The 17,303-nt window shown below is 53.2% G+C and overlaps 5 protein-coding genes across 5 annotated transcripts; 4 read left to right on the top strand and 1 right to left on the bottom strand.

Annotated features, from left to right (window-relative positions):
- Nucleotides 1–242: 242 nt before the first annotated feature.
- Nucleotides 243–2,341, top strand: QC763_610350 (uncharacterized protein; the record flags this gene model as incomplete). The annotated part of the gene is made up of 2 exons (XM_062914857.1): nucleotides 243–1,564; nucleotides 1,620–2,341. Exons 1-2 carry the CDS (start codon nucleotides 499–501, stop codon nucleotides 2,339–2,341), a joined length of 1,788 nt encoding a protein of 595 aa, XP_062763624.1. The 5' UTR covers nucleotides 243–498.
- A 334-nt stretch (nucleotides 2,342–2,675) lies between these two features.
- QC763_610345 (uncharacterized protein) lies at nucleotides 2,676–2,879 on the top strand (the record flags this gene model as incomplete). Its single annotated transcript, XM_062914856.1, has 1 exon — nucleotides 2,676–2,879. One exon carries the CDS (start codon nucleotides 2,676–2,678, stop codon nucleotides 2,877–2,879), a length of 204 nt encoding a protein of 67 aa, XP_062763623.1.
- Nucleotides 2,880–5,439: 2,560 nt separating this feature from the next.
- QC763_610330 (Type I Iterative PKS) lies at nucleotides 5,440–13,864 on the bottom strand. Its single transcript, XM_062914855.1, has 5 exons — nucleotides 13,689–13,864; nucleotides 13,250–13,604; nucleotides 13,076–13,192; nucleotides 12,553–13,017; nucleotides 5,440–12,491 (listed from the first exon to the last, which is right to left on the bottom strand). Exons 1-5 carry the CDS (start codon nucleotides 13,747–13,749, stop codon nucleotides 5,597–5,599), a joined length of 7,893 nt encoding a protein of 2,630 aa, XP_062763622.1. The 5' UTR covers nucleotides 13,750–13,864; the 3' UTR covers nucleotides 5,440–5,596.
- Nucleotides 13,865–14,363: 499 nt separating this feature from the next.
- On the top strand, nucleotides 14,364–15,989 carry QC763_610320 (uncharacterized protein). Its single transcript, XM_062914854.1, has 3 exons — nucleotides 14,364–14,769; nucleotides 14,816–15,337; nucleotides 15,396–15,989. Exons 1-3 carry the CDS (start codon nucleotides 14,503–14,505, stop codon nucleotides 15,870–15,872), a joined length of 1,266 nt encoding a protein of 421 aa, XP_062763621.1. The 5' UTR covers nucleotides 14,364–14,502; the 3' UTR covers nucleotides 15,873–15,989.
- Nucleotides 15,990–16,418: 429 nt separating this feature from the next.
- QC763_610310 (putative secondary metabolism biosynthetic enzyme) lies at nucleotides 16,419–17,303 on the top strand (the record flags this gene model as incomplete). Its single annotated transcript, XM_062914853.1, has 2 exons — nucleotides 16,419–16,592; nucleotides 16,650–17,303. 2 exons carry the CDS (start codon nucleotides 16,419–16,421, stop codon nucleotides 17,301–17,303), a joined length of 828 nt encoding a protein of 275 aa, XP_062763620.1.

Genomic DNA, 17,303 nt, shown 5'->3' with positions numbered 1-17,303 from the left:
GTTGGGGCCGGCGCAGCAGCCACGACAGCTCGATATTGACACAGGGGTGTGATCCTAGCGGACGCTGCCCCTGACAGATTAGAAACTTGCGGCGTGGTTAAAGCCGAAACCCAGGGATGCCTTCGGCCGAAACATGGTGTACACCTAACACCCCATGTCTCATAGGGGGTGAGAGAAGCTTGTTGATTATTAAGAGTGTCGACGTGGAAAGGATATGGAGAATGTGTTCGAATTCCCTCCTGCCATTGGTGCTGTCCGGGAAGCTTGGACGTAGGCTCGAATGCGCTGGTGTGAATGTGGAGCGGGCCGCAACACAGACGCAAGCCCAGAAACACAATGGTGCCCATTCTCTCACATCTGGAGTGGTTGTTTCCTAGTGTCCCTCCATCCGCCTCGCGGTAGTGTTTGTTTAGTCAACTGACCTACTTTAGTTAACCTCGCCATGACCAAATAAATCCGTTATGCTTATACATCTTGGCCAACCACACGCTGCCCAACATGGCTGCCACCGCAAAACCTCTTCAGGATGAGCTTCCCCCAGATACCACCGTCCTCACCGCCGGTCCCCAAAGCGGGAGCAATGGAACACAGTTGGCTCCATCAGCCATCATGAAGGCCTCAGGACACACTACCACACCCACCGAAAACGATGCTCTCTCAGAAGATGACGAGTCACAATACCCTCACGGCCTCAAACTCTGGCTGGTCCTCCTATCCCTCTGCCTCGCCATATTTCTCGTCGCCCTCGATCAGACAATTATCGCCCCGGCCTTGGGATCCATCACGTCCGAGTTCGATTCCACCCGCGACATCGGCTGGTATGGCGCCTCCTACCTTCTCACCATGACCGCCCTTCAACCCCTCTATGGAACAATCTACCGACTCTTTGACATCAAAATCACCTACCTGAGCGCCGTCTTTCTCTTTGAGCTGGGGAGTCTGATCTCAGCCGTGGCACCGACTTCGACAGTATTCATCGTTGGCAGGGCGATCGCAGGGTTGGGTACAGCAGGCATATTCAGCGGGTCGTTTTTCATCGTTGGACTCTTGCTGCCGCTCCGGAAAAGACCGACTGCTTTCGGTGGGGTTGGTGCGCTTTGGGGGATATCAAGCGTGGCCGGGCCGTTGCTGGGCGGTGTTTTTGCCGAGAAGGTGACTTGGAGGTGGTGCTTCTACATAAATCTCCCGATTGGAGGCGTGGCGATGGCGGTCATTATTTTCTTTCTCCGGGTCAAGAAGCCTGATTCTGGTTTGCCTGCGCAGGAGAGGATGGAGAGGGTTTTGCAGCTGGATCTGGTAGGCACGGTAATCATGCTTCCCAGCGTGATCATGCTGCTTTTGGCGTTGCAGTGGGGAGGGCTTGAGTATCCGTGGAGTGATTCGAAAGTCATTGGCCTTCTCGTGGGGGCGAGTGTGGGAGGTGCTGTGTTTGCGGGAGTCGAGGTTTGGCAGCAGGACAAGGGGATCATTCCACCGCAGTTCTTCAGGAACAGAAACGTCTTTGCGGCTATGATGTTTGCCATGTTCTTTGGCGCGTCATTCTATCCGATGGTCTATTATTTGTGTAAGTCTTTTCGGTGTCTTGGCGAGGTGCCTAACTCACTAACAGCTGGTCACAGCACTGTATTTCCAAGCTGTTCAGGGCAACAATGCAGTCGAGGCAGGTATCAAGCTCCTCGCCTTCTTGATAGCCATGGTCGTATCGTCTGTGCTCAGTGGTATAATCGTCACGGCCATCGGATCATACAACATCGTCATGTTTGTTGAAACTGCCTTCCTCACGACTGGCGCTGCACTGATTGCCACGTTTTGGATCGACACCCCCTTTGCAAAGTGGTTCGGATACCAAATCATCATGGGATTCGGAACCGGTGTCTGCTTCCAGGCACCAATAGTCGTCGTGCAAAACTGTCTACCTCAAGAACTGATCGCGCAAGCCACGGCATGTGTCCAGTTCTTCCAGGCATTCGGGGGAGCGGTATTCATTGCCGTGTCGCAAACTGTCTTTCAGAACGGGTTGATCACCAACATGCTGCGGGATGCTCCAGGAATTGACCCTGCGATTATTCTGAACAGTGGCGCATCGCAGATTCGGCAGGTGTTGGAAAGGATCGGGCGTCCAGAAGCTGTGGAACGGGTACTTGCGGCATATGTGTTGGGCCTCAGGAACACATACTACATCAGTGTGGCTGCTGCCAGTTGTGCGTTTCTTGTCACATTTGTGCTTGATTGGAAGCCGATTAAGAAACCAGGCGTAGCGAAGAAGAGGGATGAAGAAGCGGCCGCCTCGAGTGACGGGACTTCTGCGAGCACAGACATTGCAAAGGTTCAGGGCGGGTGAATTGACCATGCGAGCGGTAAGGCGTGTTTGGAAATAAGGCATTTAGGTGATAGACACTGATTATAAAGCGCAAAGCAACAAGAATAATTGAAGACCTACACTTGCCCCAAGGAAGGACCTTTTCTGTGGTACCGAAATATTACTAGGTACCTATGGAAGACAAACAGTGTCACGGTCCGGCGCGAAGGTTCTACAGGAAGGCAGGGTACGTAATCAGCGTCGATATATCTGATTGGAGGAGATTTTGTGTTAGAAATCCCCTCCAGATGAGGCCGGGGTCGTTGGGCCTGGCAGCTACACTTAACTTCCAGTCATCATCTTTTCATTGCCACACATGGATCCAGTGACAGCCGTCGGCCTGGCAACTGCGATTGTCCAGTTCATCGAAGTGGGTTCCAAAACAATTAAAGGCTTCTCTGACTTCCATGGCACCCTCGATGAAATCCCGCGAGCATTCCGCCATGCCAAGGCGAAGCTCCCGCTCATTGTGAGCGGACTGGATAAAATCAAGGACCGGGCCATCGCTGGTGTTTTTTAATCTCCCACGGCAGCTAGTCTCGTTCTTGTCATCAAGGAGTGTTCTCAGGCAGCTGATGCGCTGAGTGCATTGCTGGAGAGAGCTCTCCCGTCGGTCGCCGATTCCAGAAGGCATTTGTGAGCTTGGTCCTCGACAAAAAGATCAACACTCTTGAATCTGCAATCAAGCAACACATCAACGTTCCGGAGTTTCATGTCGTCTGGCTCATTGGTTCTGGGGAGTCGAAATCGTCACCCGATGACAACAAGTCAAATCCCTTCTGGCTCGTTCCATTTGATCGAAATCCATCGTTCGTCGGTAGAGATTCCATCGTTGAAAACCTCGACCAAACGTTCACTGGCAAAGACGGCAGCCAACCCCAAGCTGCCCTTTGTGGTCTTGGGGGTATCGGGAAATCCCAAATTGCGTTGGAATACTGTTGCAGGGCGCGGGGAAAGCTTTCGGTATTCTGGATCCACGCCGCCACAGCGACCAGGCTCCAAGAGTCATTTACTCTCATTGCAAACCACCGCGGTTTGACTGAACGGAGCGACTCGACCAGCGACAAAGTCATGATTGTTCATGACCGGCTACAATACCAATACAAAAACCCCTGGATCATGGTCATTGACAATGTCGAGGACCCAAAGAGCCTCATCCAGGACCACGTCTCCAGTGACAAGACACTATGGGGTTGCATTCCACAAAAGCCTCGCGGCAGGTTGCTCTTTAACAACAAGATCACAAGACATTGCAAGGCGGGTGACCAATTCGAGTCCGAGAGCCTTCATCAAAATCCCAAAACTGGTCAAAACACGAATGGAAGAAGGGCTCCCACAGGATGATGAGGTGATAAGAAAGCTGGTCGAAGCGTTAGAGCACATTCCCTTGGCACTGACCCAAGCGCTGGCATATATTTCGACGCGTGAGATAACCATCGGCGAGTATCTAGAGGAATACCACGGCAGCAATACTACGCAGCTCAAAGCTCCTGTCATTTGACTTCACAGATCACGGTCGTCAGGAGAAGTCTCTTGTGTCAGTCCCCAAAACCTGGTCTATCTCGTTCAGGGCTGTCGCCAAACAAAATCCGCATGCCGCCAAATTGCTCTATCTTGTGAGCTTCTTTCAAAATCAGAGCATTCCTGTTATACTTGTACAGGATGTTGACTACGACTACCGTGATGATCAAGGCAGCCTGAAAGCAGAGACAATCACAGAAGATGATGCCGGGGAGGCGTTGGTTATTCTACGCGCTTATTCTTTGGTTAATGTCCACGGCAACCCACCGAGGCAGACCCTGAGCACCCATCGTTTGGTCCAGATTGCCACGAGGTGGTGGCTCAAAACAGACGGCCTTGATGAAGAGAACAACTGGGCATTCGCGGCTCTTCGTTCAATTAAGCGGCGCTTTCCCAAAGGGCTGGAGGATTCTAATGCTGATTGGTGGACACTGATGTCAATCACTCTTGCCACATGTAGATCTTATTCTCAACTACAAGTCTACGAGCAGCTCTTCTGGCTTACAGAGAGAGATTGATATTGAACGATCCCGGCTTCTTTACTACGTTTGATACTATCACGTCGTAAATGGTGGTTACAACGAAGGGACAGCTTGCTTTCAACAGTGCTTGACACTGGAAAAAGAACACTTTGGTGAGGGTCATGTGGAAACAATGTCTACCATGGATTTACTAGTATGGCTGCTCGGAGTATGAAAACTAAACGTACGCGACGGGGTTGAGTTGGGTGAGATCTTGCTCAGAGTGCGTATGGATATTCTGGGACAGGACCACCCGAATACCATGCGCAGCCAAAGTCACCTTGCCACAGCACTAGCAACCACCTGCGAAAGAGATCGATCAGTGGTCATGCAGACGGACGTGGTCGAGAGGAGTGAACGTGTACTTGGCAGGCATCACACGGATACACTACAGTACAAGGCAAGTCTAGCATACATCCTGCGGGAAACGGGAAACCTGGCCGGGGCAATATTGTTATGGCGCGAGGTTTGCCAAGAGACCGAGAAGCAGGTCGGGAACAAAGATCTACTCGTTTTGGAGTGCCAGAGTAACCTGGCCAGTAGCCTGATGGAAGGGCCGGACACAAGAGAAGAAGGACTCGATCTTCTGCACCATGTTTTACAGACAGGTGTGAATGTTCTGGGCCTTGACCATCCCGAGATGCTTCTGGCGCCGACCATCTCGTCTATTATCTCGACCTGGATGGCCAAACCGCCAGGGCCTTGGAACTGGCGAATGAAACCCTGAAATGGTGTGAAGATGGCACCCGGGGGAACAATAAATTCAGCCAGCAACAGCTTTGCGTGATGAAGGATCGGAAAATGCGCCTCGAAGCCGCGTGGCGAAAAAGAATTCTCTTGAGGGTCCCTCTGAGCTCTAAGCGCGGTTCCAGAATTGACGGGTTGATGATCCTGACGTAGGACATGTCAGCCCAAAACACAGCGGATAGGAAGATAGTTGGCATGGTTGCGAGTGAATCAGTAACATGGAATTGAGGAGATTGCAGGGTGTCGAATCAGAAGTAGCAGTTAAAAGCATGGCAGAATGCTCTATAGGTACCTACGTGTGTGGCATAGAAGAATCAAGCACCTGGTGAAAACGTGTATCAATCTAATCATTCAATCATTCTAAAAGGATTAACGCCTCAAGGTAAACCACAAACCAAACGCCCCAACCCTGTATCACCCCAAAACGCCATCCCCAAACTCATCCCCTTCACCCCTTCACCTCAATCGCCTTCTCAGTAATCCCCTCCGCCCTCGAACTAATGCTCACACTCGGGTCCAACAAATCAAGCATACTAATACTAGTCCCCAACGCCTGCAAAAACCAGTTCCTCAACTCCGCCGCAATCAGACTATCCACTCCCAAGTCCGCCACCGACTTGGCCGGGTCAATACCCTCCACATCAACAAACAACATGTCCGCCACCACGTGAGTAATCGCGTCCTCTACAAACTCCACTGTGGAAGCCTTGTCACGGCCCGCAACCGCCGCCTCAAAGTTCCTTCTAATTGAGGCAGGCGTGTTTTTTGATCCTTCTGTATCAAGAGCCGCGCCGGAGCTGGCTGACTCGTGATGTTGGGCATCCAGGAAGGCGCGCATCATGAGGGAGATGCGGGCGTCGGTGTACCACTTTGGTGTTGCCTGGGAGGATGAGGTGTCTTGTCGCTTCTTGGTCATCAAGGCTGCTGGGTCCATGTAGGTGTGCAAGTTGGCTGCCGACAACGGATCATCGTCCTTGCCAGACCAGGCCGCCGCTCCAGCAGTTGTGTGTGTCGTGTTGTTGAGGAATGCTGGCTCAAACATGGTCAGGAACTGCGACTCTGTCAAGGTGAGGGTCTTGTTGCGCTCAAAGAGGTCCACCGTGAGGTCGCTGGTGCCGACTTCTGTGACCTCTTTGATCAAGCTGAAAGAGGCCGTCGAGGCAGGGAGACCAAGGTTGCGTCGATACCGGGCAAATGCGTCTTGGAAGTTGTTGGCAGCGGTATAGGCACCCTGTGTGGCAAACGCAAAAACAGACAAGGCCGAGGTGGTCATGACGAAGAAGTCGAGAGGCATGGGCAAGGTGGCCTCATGGAGATTCTTGGTTCCTTGGACCTTGGCTGAGAGACCGTCATTCCATCTTGATGCCGAGAGCTTGTCAAAGGTGAGGTCCAGATAGGAGACCGCCGCGTGAACAACACCTTTGATGGGACGTTCAGCCGAGATTTGTTGAATCACAGTGTCGACCTGCTCCTTGCTGCTCACATCGCACACAAAAGACTCGACGTGGATGTCGCGCTTGGCGAGAGTGTTGACCAGTTTTTGAGCATCAGGCACAGTCGAGATATCACGACGAGAAAGAAGAACCAGATGCCGGGCACCTCTGTCACCCATCCAGCGAACAAGAGACTGACCGAGACCTCCGAGAGCGCCAGCGATGACGTAGGCAGCATCAGGATCAAATGTGACAGCTGGTGCAGCGGGAATCATTCGCACCCAACTGCTTGGGTTGTCAAATCTCACCACCAGCTTGCCAATGAGGTTGTTGAAGCCGCCAATGACAGTCGAGAGTTGAGAGATATCGGTGGTCGTCACATTGGGAGGAAGAGTGACGATGCCTTGACGATAGTACTCATTGGCAGCCTGCATGAGCTCCTGGCCAAGCCCTGGGTCCGACTCGACGGCAGAAAATATGTCGACTGAGCTATAGGAAGCTTTGATGCTGGTAAACTGTGTCGAGTCGACAGCCTGAGGATCCAGCTCCACCAAATGACCTACTGACGACAATACCTGCAGATACGAATCCAGGTAATGGCTTCTCGATGCAGTGCTGACAATGACGTCGAACTTTCCTCTAGCTGTCAGCTGAGCCGCATGTTGAAGAGCAGCCAGGCTTGTGGCTCCAGCCAAGACATGAGACTCGAGCAAGCCGCATTTCTCAACAATGAACCTGGCTTCTTCTTTGGTCTCTGCAGTAGCGAAGACCTGAGCGCCCTTAGCCTTGGCAAGAGAGATGAGTGCGAGCCCGACATCTTTTGCACCAGACTGAACCAAAATCGACCGGCCTTTGCGAATATGAGCGACGTGATCCAGCACATAGACTGCTGTCACAGAAGACAGCGGCAAGGACGCTATCTGAACGAGATCATCTCCATCTTCAACCTTGCTTGCAAAGGCAGCCGGTACGCGGGTGGCAGTTCCGAACTGGCCTTTGCCCAAACCACACACACGATCGCCGACGTTCAGGCCGTCAACGTTGGCACCGACTGCAGTGATGACGCCCGAGTACTCTGAAGAAAAGTGATCGCTGTCCAAACGACCCGTCCAGGTGTCGAGATCTCGAGCATTGAGACCGACAGCTGCAACAGCAACATCAATGAAGCCAGCTGGGAGAGGCTGAAGAATCTCCTTGTATGGCTCGAAGCACAATGAGTTGATCACACCAGGAGTCTCAAATGTCGCCTTCACCGCACCCTGGCTGCCCAGAGGCATGGTATCAGGTTTGAACTTCTTGCTATCCAGGCCATGCTGGGAGTGGAACCCTGTATCAGGGACATGACGGCTGACGGAAAAGTAACCGTCTTGCCAGGAAAGCTCACGATCCTTGGGGTTGCCTTCGAGGTCGTCCAGCGGCGGAGACCGAGTAGCGCCATAAAGCTCAGACTCGTAGTCGGCGATGCACTTGGCAAAGTGTTGCTGGTCCTCGGCCGCTTCGATGGTGAAATTGTCGGCCGCAATGTCAACAGACATGTACTGAGCCCCGGGATTCTCGTTCTGGAGCACACGGAGCAGTCCCGGAATGACAGCAGCATCTGGACTCAGGCCCTTGGCTACTCCAGAGCTCGTGATCGCCACCAGACTTGACGACTGCCTGACCAGTTGCTGAAACCTGCTGAAGTCCTCCTCGCTTGCGTTGAGAAGGAGATGCCCATCGTCAAAGAGGGCCACCACACGAGACTCTGAGGGAAGCTCGCCTATGCCGTCAAGGGTGCCGGGCTTGACAGTAATGCCGCGGCCTTGGAACTCCTGAGTAAGGTGTTGAAGAAGTGCAGGTGCCTCGCTGCCCGAATGAAGAAGATGAACAGTGCCCTCTCCAGAGACAGGAAACTCCTCTGGTGGTACAGTAGAGAGAATGACGGATGTTGTGTTGTGAGGCTCGGGGAAGTCGTCCAAGACAACATCTAGCCCCTGGAACCCAGCTTCTTTGAGAGTCCGGTCCCAAGATGCAAGGCTTTGGAAAGGCGCATCCACTCGACCGTCAGGGATACCACTCCAGTAGCCCGTAAAGGTACCGACCACCACACCTGGAACGATAAAGTTCTCCGTCGTCTCAACAAGAACGAGTTGTCCACCAGGCTTGAGAAGCCTTCGGCAGTTGGTCAAAGTCCTCTTCATGTTGGAGGTGGCGTGAAGGACCTGACAGGCGATGATAAGATCATAACTCTTCTCAACATATCCTTGCTCAACAGGGTCAACCTCAATGTCAAACACGGAAAAGTTGACATCCCGCAAGTCGGCCATGGATTCGCGGGCTCCGGACAAGAATCCGGCCGAGATGTCGGTGAAGGTGTAGTCCTTGTAAGACTTGATACCATTAAGTCCATTGAAGGCCTTCATGGCAATCCGGGTGGCGCCACCTGTACCTCCACCAATCTCCAAAACACGCAGATGGCTGTTGCTATGAGCAACACCAGCGATAACATTGTGAAGTTGAGGATAGATACCCGTCATGAGGAGACCCTCCTTGTACAATGGGGTCAAGAGACCTTCACTGATGAGCACATCAATACCGGTCCTGCGCTCAAAGAGAATGTCGGCCATGCTGTCATGGAGCAACTTGGCAGCCTGAACTTCAATGACATCCGGGGCCTCGCTGACAAGCTCGTCGATCTTGTTGAGAAGAAGACCTTGCTTGGCATATTCCCGAGCTTCTTGCATGAGTTCAGAGTTGTCGTTGTGTCCCTTTCGCTTGATCCAGTCGAAGAAATGACCAACATCCCCTGAGGGCTTAGGCATGTCATCCTCAGGGAGCGTGCCGTACATCATGTACATGCTGTAAACGACAAAGTGGGCTAGTTTGTTGGTGATACCCCACGATGGTGCCTTCTTGACATTATCCCTTGGGGGAGGGTACATCTCGCGAGCACGACCATTGCGCAGAGTGCGGATGTCAGGCCTCCATACCAGCCGAGTGAAAGGGCTGCTAAAGGTTCTGTCCTCGGTGGTCTTGGCTGCACTGGAATAGCTGATGCACCGAAGACCCTCGGCATCAAGCATCACTTCACCATTAGGCCCGAGCAACTGCAGGTCAAGATGAGCACCACGAATACCACGCTTTTCGCCATGGGCCATAACGGTGCACTTGTCTCCGGCCAAGTCATTGATATTGTTCGACAGATAGAGCCGCGGAAGCTGGACCGGCACGAATGCCGTGGTGGCGTCCTCAGAACGGCCGGCGTGGCAGGCGATCAGACCCAGCTGAATGGCACCATCAAGGGAAGCAGGGTGCAAGGGATAGGCCGACTCCCCATCCTTGATAAGCCCGGCTGTAGACCGCAAGTTGAGGGTTGCCACTGCGACGTTGGATGTGGGATCACTGCGGATATAAGAGATTGGCTGAAAGGTCTCTCCGTAACCGAGACCAATTTCGGCAAACTTCTCATACCAAACCCGCCCATCAAGAGCCCTTTGGGTGGTGGGCACAACAGCAGTCTTCTCCACGGAGTCATCTGAGCCCTCAAGAGCGACCTTGATTCTACCAGTGCAGTGTTCCATCCACTCTTCGCTTTCTCTGCCCACGGAGCTGATGGAAAAGGTGGCCCACGCTGGTGTCTGCGCGTCAACAAGTTCCAAGCTGGTCAAGACTTCAACGCCGTAATCGTCTTCTGGAATGACCAAACTCTTCTTGATGGATACGTCGGCGAGCACAAAGCCTTCGATGGGGGGATTGGAAGGCAGCTCGTTGTGAATACGGGCAATAGCCTCGATGGCCATGGCCAGATACCCTGCACCAGGCAGAACAGCATCAGACAAGAGCCTGTGGTCACCGAGCCAGGGAACGTCCTTGAGACGAAGAATGTTTCGCCACTGTGGTCGAAATTTGGCATTGCCCGCAATCTTGGATCCCAGAAGATCGTGTCGGAGAATAGATCGGTAGCGATACTCCTTGCTTGCCCGACTCTCGTGGTAGTTGAGACCACCGTAGGTATACTGGTACGGTGGTAGGTCAACACAGGTAACGCCATGCTCCAGATCTCCCTTCCCATCGTGGGAAGATTCAACCGCGTTCACGGCCGCAATGTTCACTTCACTATTCAGAGCGAAGAGCGAGCCAGCAAGTTGCAGCATCGATGTCTGAGCGCCTTCTCCTCGCTTCAGTGTTGACCCAGCATACGCAACATTCTTAACACCCGCTGCCTTCAGGATCTGCTCAAGAGGGCTTTTGAGCGCAGGATGAGGTCCAATCTCGACGAGAGCGTGGATAGGAACCCCGTCGGCGTTCTGCACCAGACCTGCCACCGCTTCTGAGAAACGAACTGGGGACTCGAGGTTGGCTCTCCAGTAGGAAGCGAGATCATCACTGCCGAGACCGGATGTGCTCTTCGCGGGAGTTACGGAGGAGACCCAGAGTGTGGGCTGGTAGCGGGCGGCATCATCGGACGAGGCCAGGCCAAGTTTACGAAGGTGCTCGGTCCCCTCGGTCAAGAGCTCGACATACTCGCGGCCGATGGGGATCATGTGGTGTGAGTGATAGGCATTGCCACCGGTCTTGAGCTTCCGGTTAAACACACTATCCGCTGTCATGGCCGCCGAAATGCTGTCAACGGTGGGCTCCTCTCCGGATAGGGTCACGCTACCAGGGGAGTTGATGGCAGCCACCTTGACCTCGTCCTCTTTGCCGTCGAGGTATTTGACAACGTCATCGAATCCAAGCCCGACAGCCAACATGGCACCTGTTTGCTTGTTTCTGGAGACAGCCTGGCCACGGAGATAAGCAGCGACTATGGCCTCGGCAGCAGTGATCCGACCAGAAGCATAGGCAGCAGCGATCTCTCCAGATGAGTGCCCAGCCACACCTGAAGGACGGATAGACCAGGAAGCAAGAAGGTCGATAAGGGCGACTTGAACAGCCGTGCAGGCAGCTTGTGAGACCTCGGCGGTTTGGATCAAGGAGGGATCGCAGTTTCCAGAGAGAATATCGTACAACGACCACGCAGGGGCGTTGGAGAGCGTGCCGAGGACATGGTCAAGATGCTGGATGGTGTTTTGGAAGATGCGGTACTGGAAAAGGTCCGACCCCATAGCATGCCACTGAGCACCCTGTCCAGTGAAGATGAATCCAAGACTGGCGGTATGCAGCGGAGCTCTGGTCGGCTTCTTGTCGATTACACTGAGAAGGTCGTTGGCGACATTATCCTTGTCCACAATGGCAAAGGATCGCTGGGCGAATTTAGACCGACGGTTACCGAGTGTGTATGCGACATCGGCCAAGGGGAACTGGTCAAGAGCCTTGGCCAAGGCTTCGATGTTGAGCTTGAGGGATTGTTCATTGTGCGCTGAGAGAGGAAGCAGAACAGATTGGCGAGTGCTGGCCCCGGGCACGGCAGTCGTCTTGATCTTGACGACGGGACTGTGTTGGACAGAACCGTTCTGATGACCATTTGACGTGCCATTGCCATTGCCATTTGTGTGACCGTTTGTCGATCCGTTTGTATGCCCATTGGCATGGCCGTTGGTATGACCGTTGGTCACCGTCCTACTCTTGTTGAAAACGCCAGGAGCGACATAATCCGGCCAGACGTTGGTGACATGGTCGATGATGCAATGCGCATTGGCACCACCGTATCCGAATGAGTTGATAGACGCACGTCGGATCTTTCCCTCGGGCCACGGTGTAACTTCCGTGACGGGCTGCACATTGGCGGCGTCAAAGTCTATATTGGGGTTGCGTGTCTGGAGGTCGTAAACGGGCGGAATCGCACCGCGCTCCAGAGCCAGCACCACTTTCATGATGGACGCCAGAGCACTTGCACCTTCCCCGTGTCCCACGTTGCTCTTGACTGATCCGACAAGGAGTGGGTCCTTTGGCTCTCGCACCGAGGCAAAGACCCTGCCCACGGCCGCACTGTTGTTGCAATATTCTGTTAGCAACCAACACAATTCATGGTTTGGAAGATCATCCTTACACTTCGATTGGATCTCCCACATAAGTGCCTGTCCCATGGCATTCGAAATAACTGGTGTCCTTGAACGGAAGGCCACCAGCATTGCGATATGCTTCACGAATCACCGTCTCTTGGCCGAGAGCACTGGGCCTCGTGATTCCACCAGTCCTCCCATTAGAGTTGACAGCACTGCCTCGAATAAAAGCTCGGATAGGCGAGTTATCCGCCAAAGCGGTCGAGGGTCTCTTCAGGTAGATGGCTCCCCATCCCTCTCCACGTGCATAGCCTTCGGCTCTGGCATCAAAGGTGTGGCATCTCGACGACGCAGACAAAGCACCGAGCTTATCGAGGGCTATCTGGACCGTAGGGTCTGCTATCCAGTTGCCTGCAGCCACGATAGCAGAGTCACAATCTCCGGCACGGATAGCATTGACAGCACAGTGGACGGCATACATGGAGCTCGAACACGCTGTGTCAATGGTCAAGCTGTTGCAGTAATATGTTAGCAATAGACCGCAAGATTGCGTGGGTCAGTGGATCATACCTTGGTCCCTGGAGATTAAAGATGTAACTGATTCTGTTGGCAAGAATGCTGGTGCCTGCTCCCACAAAGGCATACGGTCTCGGATTATCCCAGTCTCGTGACTGCAATGTCCAATGGCTTCATTCTGGTCAGTCTAGCATCTTATAGCGTGGAAGGTAAAAGTCAAATCCTTACTCAAGGCAGAAGTTGCCAACAAAAACACCAGTCCGTTTCCCAGATATACTCTCGAGCGACTCGCCAGCACTCTCAATGGCTTCATAAGCACACTCGAGCAGCTTTCTCTGTGAAGGGTCCATTGTCTCCACCTCTAGTTGGGTCATCCCAAAGAAGCTGTGATCAAACAGCCTAGCATCATCCCGACCCAGGAATGCCCCCTTCATGGCAAAGCCTCCTGGGCGGTCGGAGTTTGGGTGGTGGAAGCCTTTGGACGAGAAGCGTGGGTCGTCAAACTCTTTCCAGCCATCGACCTTGTTGCAGAGGAAGTTCCAGAACTGTTCTGAAGTGTGGCTACCGCCGGGCCAACGGCATCCTATACGTTGGTTGAAAGATTAGCAGGGCCTTCTTTTCTCTATGGGTGGCTTGAAGGGGTAGAAGGAAATGGTATTGGGCATACCCATGCCGACAATGGCAACTGGCTCATGTTGCTCGCGTTGGGGTTCTGAATTGGAGGCCATTGTGACGGCTCGGTCTCAACAACGAATACTGTGTTGGTTGCGTAAATGTTGAATACCTAGATATGTAGAATGTGTCTGTCGTTGAGATATCAGTTGAGTGATGTTGTTAAAGATCCATTTCTTGGGGAGTGTCGAGATGGAAGACAGTTTTGATATCACTTCTTCAACATAGTGGCCAGTCCACGTATACTAGTCCGATATTGCCTCATTCTTGATGCTATCTACTGTATCTCCAGTATGCTGATGTACAGTCCGATTTAGTCACTACCTCGGTAAGGCTACTTTAGGATGTAGATGGTTGTAGCTGCATCTGGGATTGGCTGTCTGCTGTCGGTCCAAGCGATAGTCGCATCGGCCGAAGCTCTTTCGTGTACCTTAACCATCACTACCGTACCACCTTAGCCTGATAAGCCAGGGACTGATAAGCACGGATGAACCCTGCCTCCGCGATACAATCCCGGGCGGGTATGCCCGATGCCGGCTTTGCCACGCTGCGGGGGAGGTCCGGGCTGCATGAGCCATGCCGGCAGGGCCCTCAAGACTTGATGTTGCACTGTGCGCAGGGGCATACATAACATGAGAGACGTATCGGGCGATGTTGCCTCTAGCATGTGATGCCTTCGAGATATCAATACTCGTGAATAAGACCAAAACAAAGCCATCAAAAGTCAGCACATTGCCATAAAGAATCATACTGCTCGCGGGCGTCTGTGAGACTATCTGCTACCAATTGCGATACATACCCCTGTCGTCATGGCTACTCAAGAATCCGAATCTATCCTGGGCCTGGCCCAAAACATCCTCAACCTCACACAGGATCTCACAAAATATCTCCAAGCAAACAACTTGGTGGCTCCCACATTTTCACTCGAATCTCAAGATCCTCCGGCCACCTTGGAATACCGTGAGATCCACGCCGGCCTCAAGACCAGTCTAGAGGACCTACAACGCCTCATTGACGGTCCCCGGAAATGGCTGAGAGAGTTCTGCTGCACCGGTTATGATCTTGGTCTCGTTCAGGTATGTGTCTCCCTGAATCTCCGGCAGCCACGTCTAACATGGGTAGGTTGCCCTGGACTTTGAATTCTTCCAACTCGTCCCTGCGCATGGAAGCATCACCATCGATGAGCTTGCCGAAAAGGCCGGTCTCGACGCGGACCGCACGGGGCGCATCATCCGCCAACTGATGACCTATCGTATCTTCGAGGAGCACCAACCAAGGGTCATCTCCCACAGCAACACTTCCCTCCTCATGCAGCAAGATGAGGAACTCCGCTCCGTGGTCCACTACAGCCTCGATGAGATGCTCAAGGCCGCCGCCGACTGCAACATCACCTTCAAGGCTCACCCATACGAATGCCACCAGAACCTCAACCCCTTCGTGACCCGCCACGGCGTTGGCATCTTTGAGTTCTACAAGAACGACCCCGCCAAAGCCCGACGCTTCGCCAAAGCCATGGCTGGTCTCCGAAAGATGGACCGACACCTGGACTACCTTCTCTACGACAGCTTCAACTGGGGTGCCCTCAACGGCACAGTGGTTGACTGTGGAGGAGGCAATGGCCACATCAGCAAGAGCTTGGCTGAGGTATGTGTTTTCTTGGTGAGAGTTAGCGACGGACTTGCTAGCCACTGACTTCAAATAGGCCTACCCCAACATCAAGTGCATCGTGCAGGACAGCAACGCCGACATGCTCGCCGAGGGCAAGGAATCCCTCTCGCCAGAGCTCGCCGACAGAGTGACCTACTCCAAGCACAGCTTCTTCGACCCGCAACCAGTCAAGGACGCGGCCGCGTTTTTGATCCGCCAGTGCACCCACAACTGGGCTGACAAGGACGTCGTCAGGATCTTCAAGGGCTTCGTTCCTGGCCTGGAAAACTCCAGCCCAAACACCCCTTTGCTGATCAACGACATCATTATCCCCGAGCCTGGTGTCTGGCCCCGTCACCAAGAGCGTGTCGTCAGACAGGTTGACTCGGTCATGATTGTGAACTGTGGTGGAAAGCAGAGGACCAAGGCCGAGTTTGAGCAGTTGCTGAAGGAGGCTGATTCGCGGTATGAGATTAGGAATGTCTTTGACAATGGACCGTTAGGACTGTTGGAGGTTTATCTCAAGCGCTGAGACAGTGTTTGGGCTGGAGGAGGAGGAGGCAGGCTGGGGTAGCCTTGTGTCTGGTATTTATTTGTGTTACGACTTCTTGAATCAATGATTGGATGTATTGACACCCAACGGCTCTCACTGTGCCCAATGCCCGGTTCTCTGTGACAAGTCTTTTTTCACGTGTCCAATGAACAGACGTCATAGAGCACCCGCCATGTTTCGGTTGCTCCATGTCCTCAAGAGACGTTGCTTTAGGAAAGAATTGGTGCAAGTGCCACGTGGGGCTCCGATTGGTCAGACCCCTTCATGACAGCCCCACTCGTCTTCGGCCGACATTACTTCTTGTCGTTGGCCAATAAAGCCGATCGATCTGCAGCGTAGTACCAGCCAGTGGGCGTGGAGTAGAAGGTCCTACTCCAAGTATCAGCACGGGCAGCACCTGGCCGCTGTGGGGTGAGCTGGAGGTGATTTATCTTGTATCTACCTTATCTTGATGTAAACATATGGCACCAATCCTCCCCGCAGCACTCCGCAGACCGTTGATGTGACCCCACTTATACCAACGAAATGTCGTCCCGTATCAACACCATTCTCATCCTCGGAGCAGCTGGCGGGATCGGCGAGGCTACAGCTCGTCGATTCCATAGCCTGGGTAAAAAGGTCATCGTTACTGGAAGGGAGCAAGACAGAGAGAGATTAGAGCAGATTGTCAACGAGCTTGAAGGCCTGGAGTACCGCATTGCACGTATTGCCCCACCAACACTGCCATGATACTTGTCGCTAACCCCTCGTTCGCAGTGGGATCTCACCCAGCTCGACTCACTGCAGCCCCAAGTTGACGGTATCCTCCGCCACTTTCCCAAGCTTGACACTGTCTTCGTCAACGCCGGCATCCAAAACCACTACGACATCTTCCAAAATCCACCCCCCAATCTCGCCCAGGAAGCCATTCAAGAGTTAACAACCAACTTGCTTGCACCTATTCTTGTCGCTCAGGCCTTTGCCACTCATCTTTTGTCTCTTGCAAAACAAGGCATCAAAACCAACATCTTCCTTACGAGCTCCTCGCTGGCGTATTTCCCTGTTCCATTTTATCCAACCTACTGCCCTTCCAAAGCCGGCGTGGCGTCCTTTTGCAAGATCTTACGCTGGCAGCTTGAGGCAACTGGTGTCAAAGGAATGAGCGTTGTTGAAGTCGCACCGCCCTATGTCGACACACCCCTGAATGCTCATCACAGAGAGCAAACCGATGCGCTGCAGGGCGGGCCTGAGAAGGCGGTGCAGCCTATGCCGCTTGACGAATACATCGACAAGTTCTTTGACCTGTTGGAAAACACCAAGCAGGATGGGTCAATCAGTGATGAGATTGGGGTCGGCTTTGGCGGGCACGGGCAAAAGGTGTGGAAGCAGGGGTATGAGAGCTTGCTCAGGGGGAGTGGTATGACTGATTAA

This window comes from Podospora pseudopauciseta, chromosome 6 (genome assembly GCF_035222475.1).
Source record: "Podospora pseudopauciseta strain CBS 411.78 chromosome 6, whole genome shotgun sequence".
Taxonomy (NCBI): Eukaryota; Fungi; Ascomycota; class Sordariomycetes; order Sordariales; family Podosporaceae; genus Podospora; species Podospora pseudopauciseta.
Note: the sequence above shows the minus strand (reverse complement) of the source record. Positions and strands in the feature narration are given on the sequence as shown.

Excerpts from the sequence above, each read along its gene's own strand:
- QC763_610330 (XM_062914855.1), bottom strand. The coding sequence starts at position 13,749 with ATGGCCTCCAATTCAGAACCCCAACGCGAGCAACATGAGCCAGTTGCC. Across the intron at positions 13,605-13,688 it reads AGTTGCCATTGTCGGCATGG|GATGCCGTTGGCCCGGCGGT; the intron begins GTATGCCCAATA and ends ACCAACGTATAG. Across the intron at positions 13,018-13,075 it reads TTTAATCTCCAGGGACCAAG|CTTGACCATTGACACAGCGT; the intron begins GTATGATCCACT and ends TTACTGCAACAG.
- QC763_610320 (XM_062914854.1), top strand. The coding sequence starts at position 14,503 with ATGGCTACTCAAGAATCCGAATCTATCCTGGGCCTGGCCCAAAACATC. Across the intron at positions 14,770-14,815 it reads ATGATCTTGGTCTCGTTCAG|GTTGCCCTGGACTTTGAATT; the intron begins GTATGTGTCTCC and ends TAACATGGGTAG. Across the intron at positions 15,338-15,395 it reads TCAGCAAGAGCTTGGCTGAG|GCCTACCCCAACATCAAGTG; the intron begins GTATGTGTTTTC and ends GACTTCAAATAG.